The 12,983-nt window shown below is 42.9% G+C and overlaps 1 protein-coding gene across 1 annotated transcript in view; it reads right to left on the minus strand.

The window, feature by feature from the left end:
* Positions 1 to 984: 984 nt before the first annotated feature.
* The window catches only part of PARG (poly(ADP-ribose) glycohydrolase), a 148,606-nt gene continuing 136,607 nt past the window's right edge, over positions 985 to 12,983 (minus strand). Inside the window, exons 17-21 of the mRNA XM_032959084.2 lie at positions 12,698 to 12,776; positions 11,479 to 11,587; positions 8,219 to 8,321; positions 7,355 to 7,483; positions 985 to 5,253 (exon numbers count right to left, since the gene is read on the minus strand). Of these exons, the coding sequence (XP_032814975.2) occupies positions 5,144 to 5,253; positions 7,355 to 7,483; positions 8,219 to 8,321; positions 11,479 to 11,587; positions 12,698 to 12,776 (530 nt within the window). The 3' untranslated portion in view covers positions 985 to 5,143. The remainder of the gene's footprint in view (positions 5,254 to 7,354; positions 7,484 to 8,218; positions 8,322 to 11,478; positions 11,588 to 12,697; positions 12,777 to 12,983) is intronic.

The raw sequence follows: 12,983 nt of genomic DNA on the forward strand, positions 1-12,983 counted from the left end.
TGCCTCCTAAACTCACCTCTGAAGATCTACCTTTAAACACCGGATTCGAATGACTACCTTGAGCTAATGAAACCAGGGGTTTACTTACTTTTTCACATACCATAAACCTTAGTTACTCATTGTGTAATTCATTCATCATTTTGTTTTAAAAAAAAAACATGGAAATGGTGAATTTAAACCCTATTAGATATTTAAGAAAATACCGGTTTTGATTCAAGAAGGCTATACCATAAAACTATGGAATGCCCATAATTATCATTGGGGTTCATAAAAAACATTTCTCGGCACTGTATACTGCAATGACATCTAAGAGTGGCAAAGAGGTTACAGCTATTGTCATCTAGGAAAAGAGGTCTGTACTGATTCCAAATCAGGGTGAAATCATTACACAGCTACCACCTTGCTTCATCATGTTAGTGGGCTTCTCATACGATGTTGATGCGCTTCTTGCTTCATGCACTGTTGAAACCTCAACGTGTATTACGATACCGTTTTTGATATTGCCTAAGACTGCTCGTCACTGACGTGTTACCCTAAACTAAAACAATGGTGCAACAGTTAAAAAAATATATATCTTATAATCACTCATGCGATGCTCAATTCTATACTCTGTGTACTGCTCACGTAAGTGTACGAGTGAACAACAATCAACACAATACTGGTCGTGAAAGCCAATGTGTCAAACTAACAAGCGACACGTGTTATAAAGCGACATGTGCATACATTTTCAGTTAAATTTCACAAGCTGCGCAGGTCTTGAAACTTGAACCACCCTTAAAGTTCGATTCCAGGCCAAAAATAACGCCAGTGGTTCGTGATGTTTCAAATGGTCCTGGGCACTATCCCTCTTCACCAACCAAGCCCTGACCGACAGAGCATTTGAAGGTCTTCCTCCAGCAGTGAATTTACAAAGGTGTGATTATATTAAATAAAATACAAATGAACTGGTCCAAAGCCACGTTTGAAAAACACTCATGCATTCAATGATTGGCAATTGTTTCTTTTATTAATTTATATCAGCGCCAGGTGGTTGTGTGACAAGGCACTTAACTCACAATTAGAAAGTCGTTATTTCAAATCACTATCAGGAGTTGACTAACCCCATCATCCCTTCTTGTCAATAAACTAAGGACCACTTTGAAGTCAACAGTGGTTGTCCCATAAACAGAACGTTCCATATCAAAGGAATGTGGAATATCCAATGCTTTATCAGAGCTGCTCGCTTGCGCAGGAAAATATTAGTATTTTGCTTTTATTTATTCATATTTGAATGGCCCTCTCCAAAATGCCCAATACAGCAAGCGGAGCTAAACGTACAATGCACGGGGCTGCTCAGTTGCGGGATAGCAATTTCACTATCATAATGAGCAAATAAATTTCAAGTAAATTAATCTCCCTGCTCAAACAAGCTTTGAGGTATTCTTAGTTTTTTCGGTAAAGTCACGTTGAAGGGAAACAACAAAATAATAAAATATATATAAAACAATAAAAAATTCTCACGACGTTTCGACCATAACTCAAACGGTCGTCTTCAGGTGTGTTGGTTTGCATAAATACACACCTGAAGACGACCGTTTGAGTTATGGTCGAAACGTCGTGAGAATTTTTTGTTTTATATATATTTTATTATTTTGTTGTTTCCCTTCAACGTGACTTTACCGAAAAAACTAAGAATATGAATTACTGCAGTCACGAAAGCTTTAAATCAAAATTTAAGCTTTGAGGTGTTGCCCACCTCTATTATCTGGCCCACTGGTGGAATTTCCACATTCACAAGGCAGAGACACATAGGATAATCACGGTTGACATTCCTTAAAGATGGTGGTCATTGTATCATCCCTGTAGCAAAGATAGGCTCAATTAATCCATGACTTGGATTTTGATTCAATCGCTGGACTTGTGAATCAAGCACTCAAACCATACTTCCACCTTGCCAAAAAGACTAACGCAGTGCAGACCATGATTTGCTCTGAAAAGTTATATTTGGAAGATTAATGGATAACCAAGCTTTTCCCCTTCATCTACAGAACAGTGACATTTCCATAATCAAGATTGATGCAGACCATGAACACAAAACTCTAATTTACAATGTACACAACAAGCACACCCAATCAGTGATAACAAATGGTTTTGTAAAGCCAAACAGTTGTTTACCACCACGAACATGACCATATGTACGATATTCTTGGTTCTTTCGGTAAAGTCACGTAGAAGGGAAACAATAAAATAATTGTTTACCGAAAGAACCAAGAATATGAATCCCTGCAGTCACGAAAGCTTTAAATCAAAACATATGTACGATGTTAAATGTTTGTGAGCCAATTGCTCACAAGGTGGAGTTAAAATCCTTGTCTGCTGTTAACTCAGCCTATTATCGTTTTAGAACCAATACAATCGGTACCACTTTGTCTGCAGTGAACAGTGATGGTCCTGTGGACAAGGGGAATGTGGAATTTCCACTTTTGGCTGGGTAAGATAATTGCAATCCAATTGCGCGCACTACTTATGATTAACCTTTTTGGTGTTACGACCCACCTCAGAGGGCCCTATATAACACAACACATACAGCAAAGTCTGGGTTGGCTTGGACTTAGCATAGCATCCCATAATCACTGTGGCAGTGAGGCAACATCCGCCATCAAGATGCCATCGCGAACCTAATAAAGGTGGAATTGGTACAACACACAGCTTTGATTTTTATCCTGCAGCAACATATAGCCACGATCCTGATTGTAGTGAAGCTAATAGACTTTACAAGCACAAGCCCAAAAATATCTCACCACTTTCATAATTAATTCTGCCTTAAAAAAGAAAAATTTAAGAAGGGCCATCGCCCAATGCATATGAGTACAGAGTAGAGAGATTGGGAGAATTTTAAAGAATAGTTGAGAATTTACAAAATAAAAGTTTTCCAGATGTCAATAATTAGTAACAACTTACATTTTATTTGAGTTTAACCTTACACAACTGTTTGCTGGCACTACATGCGATTGATTTTGGATGGAATTTCCACAATCCTTTGTAGATCTTATGGCTTTTGTTATCAACAGAATGACAAGATCAATTAAGGCATGTTAGACACCATGATGACATACAATGCTATGTATCACAACAACCTGCTAACGACATAAACAGCGTATGGTAATTTTTGTAAATATCTGGCTCTGTGCCTCCTGTTGTAATTGTCAACCGTGGAATTCACTATACTGGCAAAAATCAGCAGCAAGCAGTGTCTGCAATTGAATCTCTTTGTCACTTCAGTTTGACGATGTGGATACACCTCAGAAGCACATTAATGAGTATTGTTCGACAGAGGAGAAGTGATTCTATGGTTTGATATTCATGGTGGCAGCTATGCAAGTTATAGCACAGAGACGGTGAGTCCTCCAGCAGGAACGCTGAATATTTAATTATTATTCGTGCAAAGTGAGGTCACGCGAAGGTCAATGGGCCTCAATGTGAAGTACTTCAATCACTCAGCCAGGCTGATGGTAGTCCTTGCTCCTCATGCTCAAGGCCCTATCTCGAACCCCAAGTAGTACATTTTGAGACTTCAGGAACTAGTCTCAAAATATGACTAAATGTTGAATAATAATAATTAAAGAGACAATAGATGTAGGCTTCAGTATGAGTCAAAATATTACAGGCCAATCCTAAAGAGTCAAATTGCCAGACTTTCTAAAAAGTTTGGGAATACTTTAGAAGAGCCAAAAATCAAGGACCTGAGTATTGAAAACGTCCCATCAGGCTGCGATTGTAGTAGGCTATGAAACAACGTAAGATAAACTCTATAAACATTCAAAGGAAATATGGGTGCTGTAATGAGATTGCAACCTTATGGCCGCGTCAGTGGTTTCGACGGATCACCACTCCGACTACACCAGCCAATTACCTGCCAGGAAGACAACCCCCATGCAACATCGCCACCATGACGTCACTCATGTAACATGGCTGGCAAGACGTCATTGCTCTGTGCACTTCAGCCAATCTATGGCTGAGGTGTATATGTTTGTTTTTAATATTGACGATCCATTATCCACTTTAATATTCATGGTATTAATGTTAATAATATAAATGTTGTCACCAAAATGTTAAGTCATTCATTACCGTTGTTTTTTTGCAGACATTGCTCAGCGACTTACGAGTGGGTCCCAATCACTGAACTTTTATCCTATCTTTACGATGCTTAAATGTCTGAACTTCCCTCGCGGGAGTTAGTTACGAAAAGTCGGCTTACACAATTTATAGAACTTTGTACGTCATTCTGTACTCAGGCCCAAGTTATGACACGAGAATTCCGGTTGTCTTCATAAAGATGAGGTATTTTATAGACATTAAGAGGAAGTGTGAGTTAACGAGAAATGTTTTTTTTAGAAAAGAGTACTATATACATTTATACTCTTAGCTATATATGCAATTACATATATATTCATTGTATGAATAAAGATGTTCCGAATTTATATCACAAATGATAGTTGCATTGCATCACAAGATGGATACATTTAATTCTAGAATGCTCTCAGTCAGAAGCGCACAAAAATCTCGATTGAAAACTAATTTTTTTAGAACTGTTTTTTGTGTTTAGTTTGTTATCCTTACCCCGCACCTCCAATTAGCACCATTGGCTACGTGCGGTGGAAAATAAGTTCAACATACATACATCCATACGGGAAATGTCACAGGAGATAACCCCACAGAACGCTTCTTGGAGTCACTTCAGCGAACCTTTTAACACAAAAGTGCTCGTTCATGCCTTTTAAATAGTGTTAGTCACATTTTAATAATCTAATATGTTCGTCCTCAGAGCAGAAATATTGCAAATTATATGAAGATGTGCAATGTAATGTGATTAATATTTGTGACTGGGCAGAATCTATCCACAAGTGGTGGTTGAAATACACATATTTCAAATCAGGTTGTTAAAGCTTTAACGCTGGCATTAGCACCCTGAGCCACCCAAACCCCAGTACATCGTTTTTTAAGACCGAAAGATCAGTTCTTGAGACTTGATTTCTTGAGGCTCAGAGTACTTGCGATGAATTCGTTGGAAAACTCTCCTTCTGAGACATGGGATGTGCAGTTTTGGCGACGGAGACTGGATGGGCAGGTCGGTGGACAGGAAAGCTATGATGAATGCCTCCTCCTACTTCTGCAGCTTATGCATGAGCCACTCGTACAGCTGAGGTTTATCCCTGTGGGGAGAGTGTTCCAGCAGAATTGTGCGGAATTGCACCAACATCTTGAACACTTCACCTACGAAAGTGGAAGGCAGAGGGAGAAGGCAGTCAGGCAGTGTGAGTGCAGTTCATGAATTAATTCAATACATTAAGTCACTTCACGATCATCAATTGAGGAACTATAAACAGGTAGCTGAGTAAGCTTTTAAAATGCCCATATTTTTCCGTGGAAAGCCGAACCGAGTCTTAAGACTCTATCAAGCAAGTCCTGCATTTTAGTGTCACAAGTTTCACTTATGAGCTGTTGGGAAAGATGGGAATAAACAGGCTTAACTCAAGAGAACCCCCATTTACTCAAGGTGTCTCACAGATAGATTAAATAATCCAATGTACTATAATCTCTTTGTCACCTTGCAGCCCAAGCCTACCACACCCAACATTCCTCATCCGTCTCCCATCCAAGAACTAAGCTCAACTTGCTTAGCTTACAAGATTAAATGACATTGGGCGAAGGGTGATTTGGTCATGGGCTTTTGACTGTCCTAAATTGTCAAAGTGTTGCTGTAATCAAACAACACATGCACTCCTGTGTCAGGGACCAAATGAAAATGACTCCCTTCTGAAACACACGGGCCAGTGTTTCTCTTTCATTCATGACTTTAAAGCAGGGGTGGAAATTCCAGATTTCTATGGCAAGAGCTAGTCATTCTATAGGGCATCCACAATAGATTTCAAACAGGACATAAAGCGCACAGCCTTCGTGCATATGCAAAACACCAGTTATCTTCTAGTATTACATCCCCATCAAATACATTTTGAGTAAAGATGAAATTATTTCGCTCACAATGCACTTCTTCAGGATATTCTGATGGTTTATTTGCATATGCAAAATGGCTGCATAATTTTTACACATTTTGTGTCTTGTTTGAAATGTATGACATCTAGTCTGCAAGATTATTGTGTTATGATGATCAATTACAGATTGTATTGCACCACTAGACTTTACACTTAGAGGTATGCATTACACAGACCCCAGAAGGATAAAGGACTGAGTCAGTATGAAAAAAATTATTTTACCCTTTTTGTAAATAAAACAGAAGTTGTTAAGATGTTCAAACAGCAACTACAAAACCTTTTTCAAGAAAATCATATCTGCATTAACCACACACAGTACTACTTGTGGTGAACATGCAAACAAAAACATCATCAGTAATGGAAGCCGACAGGTGGCTCTGCATATTTTGGGCAACTTTTTGGTCAATTTGGGCAGTTTTCAAGAGGCCAAGTCCCAGATAGCAACATAATCTGGTGGCAGCGCTGCGTTGAGCACAATTCTTGTCATTCACAGATGCGATTGTCGTCTCTTGCTGTTAATTTATAAAGTTAAATACACCTCATATATGTTAATTTGAAAAACAGTAATCTTAAAAATGTGTGCCGAAGTTACCTTCAGTGTGTGGTAAAGCAGCTTGCCAGATGGCAATTCGGAGTTGGAACGTTATGAATGACCGTTTCTGAGTGACTCAGTCTCTGCAAAAGGTTTCTAAATGGTGTTTGAACATCTTAACAACCCTGTTTTATTGCCAGACAGGGTAAAACCTATTCTTATTTTTTCATGCTTTGACACTGGAAAAAAAGGTCCCATGTTGTAGCTGCTCATCCCGAGCTATAAATTCCCTGATAGTGCATTGTCTTTGTACTGTTTAACACGTAGGCTTTCGCGACCAACGTCATCCATAATACAGGTTTTTTTTGGGTTATATCACGTAAATGTAAAATGTGAGGAATTTCCACCACCGGCTGAAGGCTTCCAATGAGGATAACCACCGTGAGATGTTAACTACCCCGCCTGGTATACATGAGATAGTGGGTTCGATCACGACCCTGATGCCTGTATGTTTGGAATTTGCATGTTCTCTCTCCCCGTACTCGTGTGGATTTTTCTCTAGGTCATCTGGTTTTGCCCTACGCATTTAGAAACATGCGTTGAGAGTATTCGGTTGCTATAAATTTACACATAAGCCACTTCGTTGACCGATCATTTGTGGCAAGGCCGCTTCTGAAAAAGAGCTATATAGCTCAGTGTAAAATAAAAAAATAGTTTAGTTTTAATAGTAACCTGTGCTGAGTGCTACGGTGCCCAATGCTGCTCGCTGGGGGCTGTGCGTGAACCCTACCGACGGTGCGGTCCTGGTTTTGGAGGAAGCCGTGGATGTTGCGGAAATCGTCCTCGAGATTGCGGTCCCCAAATGTGAAGTAGGCGATGTCTCGCCCGGCCTCCGACGCTGCCAGCATCTGCAGCAGTGCTGACGTCGCAAGGGCATGATCGGGATTTATTCTCATTGCAATCTATAAATGTCTTACCCCATGGCACACCACGGGAAGGGGAGTAGTAAGGTGCGTAAGAGGAGCAGACAGGGCAAGATGACCGGGAATCGGAAGGGATGCCAGGACAGAAGTCCCCAAGGCAGACAAATACTGCACGGCTCAAGATAACCAGCAGCAAGAAAGGAGGAGTGCCGGGCAGGAAGGGGAGGAGGAGGAGAAAGCAATGACCGGGCCAAGACGTCAGGGATGAGAAGAAGAGAGGGGGAAAAAAGGTGCAAGCAAAAGTGAGCTGCACAGAGCATCGACTGTTTTCACAAGTGGAGGGAAGAGGAGAGGGATTCATAGCGAGGATGGTCACATGCAGGGTCATGTGACTTGCGGGACGTTATAACCGGACATCCACCAAGGAGATTGAGCATTGCAATCCAGCCCTCTTTTGATCCTAAGGGCCTCTTAACAACATGATGCCTGGCTATCCGACCAATGTACTTCATGTTTACACTGGGGGAAGGGCACTTACAAGTTCACATAGGCAACTTACTTTGCATCTTGCACATACAATCTTAAGACTCACTGATATTGGTGCTGTTCACACTCCTCCACTATTGAACTAAATGCCAATTATCCAAGCAAGCAGTGGATTCACCTTGGCTGATGATGATGAAGAAAAAGATTACTGTAATGGGAAGGCAGAGTTCAAGTGAGGGTGTCACCTTTCAGCCGCTTGTCACCTCCGAAAGCGCCGCAGCCCCAATTTCCAGTGGCCACGGGAGGGAGGGAACCAGCGGCATCGGGGCAGCTGAATCCACAGAAGGCCTGCATGCAAAGGAGGAGGCAGCGCCGAGCTCAACGCTTGTTAAAAAAACCGCACCTCCGATGAGCACGGTTGGCTAGGTAAAGTGCGAAAGAAGTTGAACACACAGACCCACAAACTGTGCGACGACACGGCCTGGTGGTAGCGCATTCGTCGCTTGTTGCAGAGGTTCACGGTTCGAATCCACCGGTCGCCCCTGGTTATTACTGCGGTGTGTATTTACCATGACAAGACTACGAGCCATCTGCTTCGCAGCGCACATTAAAGATACCCTTAAGGTCCAAACGTGCATTCAATTCTTCTTAAACTGTCCCACCATCAGGACATTCTATGATAAAATAACCGATCTGTACAACGTAATATCTGGCACCGAGATACTACCTCGCATTGGATCCTCCCTCCTGGGCCTTAAACCCCAAGGTATCACCAGTTACCAACATACCCTTCTCCAAGCATTTAACATTTCGGTTAGAAAGACCATCCTGAGCTCCTGGAAGAATCATGGGGCCCCATCATTCACCCTATGGCACAACTCTCTATTCACTCTAGCAGCTTTAGAACGCCTGAGTCTGAAACTGAAGAATAGGGAAGGGGAGTTCACCCAGATCTGGGGCCCCCCTGTGAATGCCACTCCAGAGACCCTGAGTTCACTTGACTGAACTTGAAATGAGACTGACTCCCCCTTCCTCTTTCCCCCTTCCTTCCCCGAAGAAAAGGGATCTGACACACGTATCACATAACGCTACGGTCCTACCGTCCGCGTTGGTTGTCTGTCCGAGCCGCCTATCCCGCTATGCACTACTCACCTATCGCGGAAGTTGTACACCCCACCCCCGCCTCCCCCGTGGTTGGATCAATAAAAATAATTTTCCAAAAAAAAGATACCCCAACGACGTCGCTCGCAAGAGAGAGCTGTTGTGTGCCAGCGTCAGGGTGAAAATATGCCAAATTCTAAAATTACCTGGGAATATAAAGACTAATGCCCCAGGTCACTCTTGCAAATGAAACACAGTGACAATGCTTGAAAACGCTTGAGTTCTTACCTGGTTAAACACAATTGCCACAAATAACCTTGAAATTTGAACACTGCTTGTAAACAGGCAGACGGACAGGTGTAGTCAGATAAACCCAAACCTGTTGGCACGCATACTTATAAGTATCATATCCACAGGGCCATATATGTATTCATACACCTGGACAGACTCAGAAGTATAAGCTACACGTGCCCACACGTGTACTCTACTCTGTAACATCTGTACCGTGGCAAGATGCCCATAAAATAGAGCCTAACAATCTATTGGGCCGTTTATGCTAAAATAAATAAAATCTATCTAAAATCTATTTATGTTATCTAGATCATACCTCATGTTTCTACACAGATCCATACACTTATATAGACAGATCCAAATATATTACCTACACATGCCAATACATCTAATTTCATGGACATAGATCCCCTTGTTTTTTTACCTGACCAGGTAAAGACCATTGAGCTATTAGCGTCTTGATAAGCGACATGGCCACCAATTACAGCTCAACAAGGAGGCTTATCACGTGCAAATTTATAACAGCCATATAATCGAAACGGACATTGATTCTAAATGTGAAGGGAAAAAACGGAGGACCAGGAGAAAATCCCTGCAACCATGGGGAGAACTTGCAAACTCCAAATATACAGGCGTCAGGGTCGGGATGGAACCCACGACCTCCTCCAAACCAGGCGAGGGAGCTAACATCTCCCCACCATGAACAGATTCTTGGGGCAAGTTCTGTTTGCGAGCACCAATGAATGCAAGCATGGCACACGAGGGGGTGAGTGGCCAGGACCACACCCAGTCGCCTTTGCCTCCCCAGTTGTGATGTGTACATGCCGCACCAGGTACTCATTTCAGGCTGCGTCAACCTAGAACCGGTTTAGATATTCGTCATTAATGCCAGTAACGAGTGGAAATCGAACACTAATCACCGGGCTGTTAGCGCTACACCACTAGACTGCAAAACTACACTACTACATGTGCACACATGTATACACCAAGAAGGCTGTCTCTAGACAGACCCATACAAACTGCCAGGAATCTAAGACAGATTCCCCCAGATATAGAGTCCTCCCCACGTGACAGTAAAGACCGTTCCCTCCCAAGTGTCTAGACAGACTCCACATATTAAAATACACCTCCAAGTATGACAAGCAGCAGGCATGTAACGATGCATCATGATCAATGCGTTCAATCTAGCACGTATTAACCTGCAAATTAAGTTATATAGGAATATGCATTTTTAGCGAATGCGTTTTTCGGCTATACACTGTTTACCTAATGAGGTTTGTTTTCCGGAACACGTGGTGATGTTTCGGCTATACCCAGTTTGACGGTGTATGTGTGAATGAACTGACTGTCAGAAGGATTTACAGTATTTACCATGCATGTTTTCGTGTGTGTATGTTTTTCTGTGATAATTATGTAACACAATCAAAATGCACAGCGGCAGAATGCAAATGTTCACACGTTGTCGCATGCATCCTGGCCATCCACTCATTGAGCCTGCGAGTCGACAGACGCCTAGATGGTGAATCATTAACACGCTGGACAGGAAAACGGCACCGTGGCACAACGTAAATGTTCACAAAAGTTGCCACTTGATTTAGTCATCCAGTCTTTTGAGAACGCAAATCAGACGGACGCCTGGATGGCGAATCTTTAACATGACAGTGTCAGGGACAACCGTCGGGCGTGAGTGCCGCAGTACGAGATAGACGGGGGATTTGTGTCGAGGTGAAATTGAAAATTAAAGAGTGTACACACACACAATAACCGAAGAGCACCTCAGCATCCCTCATAATAATAACAAGTGTGGAAATTATGTAGAATTAGTTCAACAATGAGGGAGAGGTTATAATTTTAAATTCAGGACGCAACCAAGTCTTTTCCACTGAGGTCTATTATTTGTCGAACATGGTTTTGCCCAACACGGCTATTTCCAGGAACGTAACCCCCGCGTTCGACGAGGTTTGCCTGTATTTCGCACAATGGGTTTTAACAAATCCGTGATCACAAAACGACTACGGTAGCAAGACAACAACAAAAATGAGAATCAATACAAAGGAGAAAAAAACCCAATACATTCTTGAATCACATCACAACACCAAATCGCTGTGCTCACCTTGTTGACTTCTCGCTCCAGCTTTTGCTGCTCAAACTGCTCGACGTAGCCGTAGAAATGGATGGCGTCAATGGCGACAATCTCCGTTTGCCGGCGCATCCATGAGTCGCTGTGCAACGACACGGCAGGCCACCCCCAAGCATCAGCACCAACCCGCTAGAAAGCCACCAAGAGTGCCGTCGTCGGCATCACCGTGACCGGCACTACCGGCAACGCCAGCTCATCACCGCTGACATCATCACTTTCAGCACCATAATCAGCACCATCGCGATCATCATCATTACGAAACCAGCATCCACAGCAGCAACATTGCCACCATCGGCCATCACGACCACCGCCATTACAACCAGCAGCACTACCGCAACATCACCTATTCAGCGGAGAATGTTATATAATCAATCTTGGTCATGTATATTTGGCTGTTGAACATTAGTTTTGTGTATCGTTACCAAGGGAAGTAGACTGAAGCGAGTGTTTTGTGTAAAAGAGAGAGAGAGTGCGACAGGGACTGTTTGTGTTTGAAACGTGTCGGCCTTCATGGCTGCTCACTTACACCACTTTCCCCAAAAAGTCTGTTCAGGCGATACGGTGAACCTTTGTATTTGTAGGAAGCGGTGGTGCAGCAGTTATGAACCCGACAACCCAAGTTCGATTCCTGCTCACGGCCAACCCGTGACAATTATGCAAACCTAGGTCGATTCAGCCTCAAATGAGAACCTGGTGCATTATGTGACCATTACCACTAGACAGAGGTGGTCAGGCATGGTGCTGGCTACCCACCTTGTATCCCGTGCTGGCCTTCAAACAGTACTTTCCCCAACAGTCTGTTAAGGCTATAAGGGGGATTCTTTGTATTTGCGTGTATATCAGAGGTCTGGTGAAACAAACTCCCTCAGCCTCAAGGTGCCAGATGGCAACACATCTGCCTGTCATGTCAATCAGTTAACCCACAGCACTTGGGTCTGTCTTGTGAGCTTCTGTCAGCGAACCTTTAACGCTGCACGTGACCTCAATTGTTAACTTGGCACAAGCCCTGCGTTGACGTCACCATCACTGAGCGGTCAATGGCTGCTGCTGCCGCTGTTGTGTGCATGCACACACGTGTGTGCGTATGCGCAGCGTTTGTATGTGCGTGGATGCACGTGGATGCGTGTGTGTCTATGTGAATGTACGTGGTTTACAGGTGAAAACGAGAGAAAGGAAGGGTGACATTTCATACCGCGGCGTGTCGTCCACATGTGGCCCGTTACACCTGAAGGTATCTCCATATCCCGTGTAATTACTGAAGCGCTCCGTTCCTGAACATCACACGAACAAAAACATATCCCACCTTTAGCCTTAAGAGACCGCTTCGACAACAGTTGTTAGGAACAACTGAAGGCCAGTACATCACTTTAGGGCAGTGGTTCTTAACCTGCTCTTTCTCGGGGTGCGAGACATGCCATATTTTTTTAGAAGGTAAATCATCGAAACACAAATTAAGCACGGGCACATAAGTTTGTTTC

Source organism: Petromyzon marinus, chromosome 22, assembly GCF_048934315.1.
Source record: "Petromyzon marinus isolate PM22_M1 ecotype Great Lakes invasive population chromosome 22, UKy_Petmar_22M1.pri1.0, whole genome shotgun sequence".
In the NCBI taxonomy this organism is placed as follows: Eukaryota; Metazoa; Chordata; class Hyperoartia; order Petromyzontiformes; family Petromyzontidae; genus Petromyzon; species Petromyzon marinus.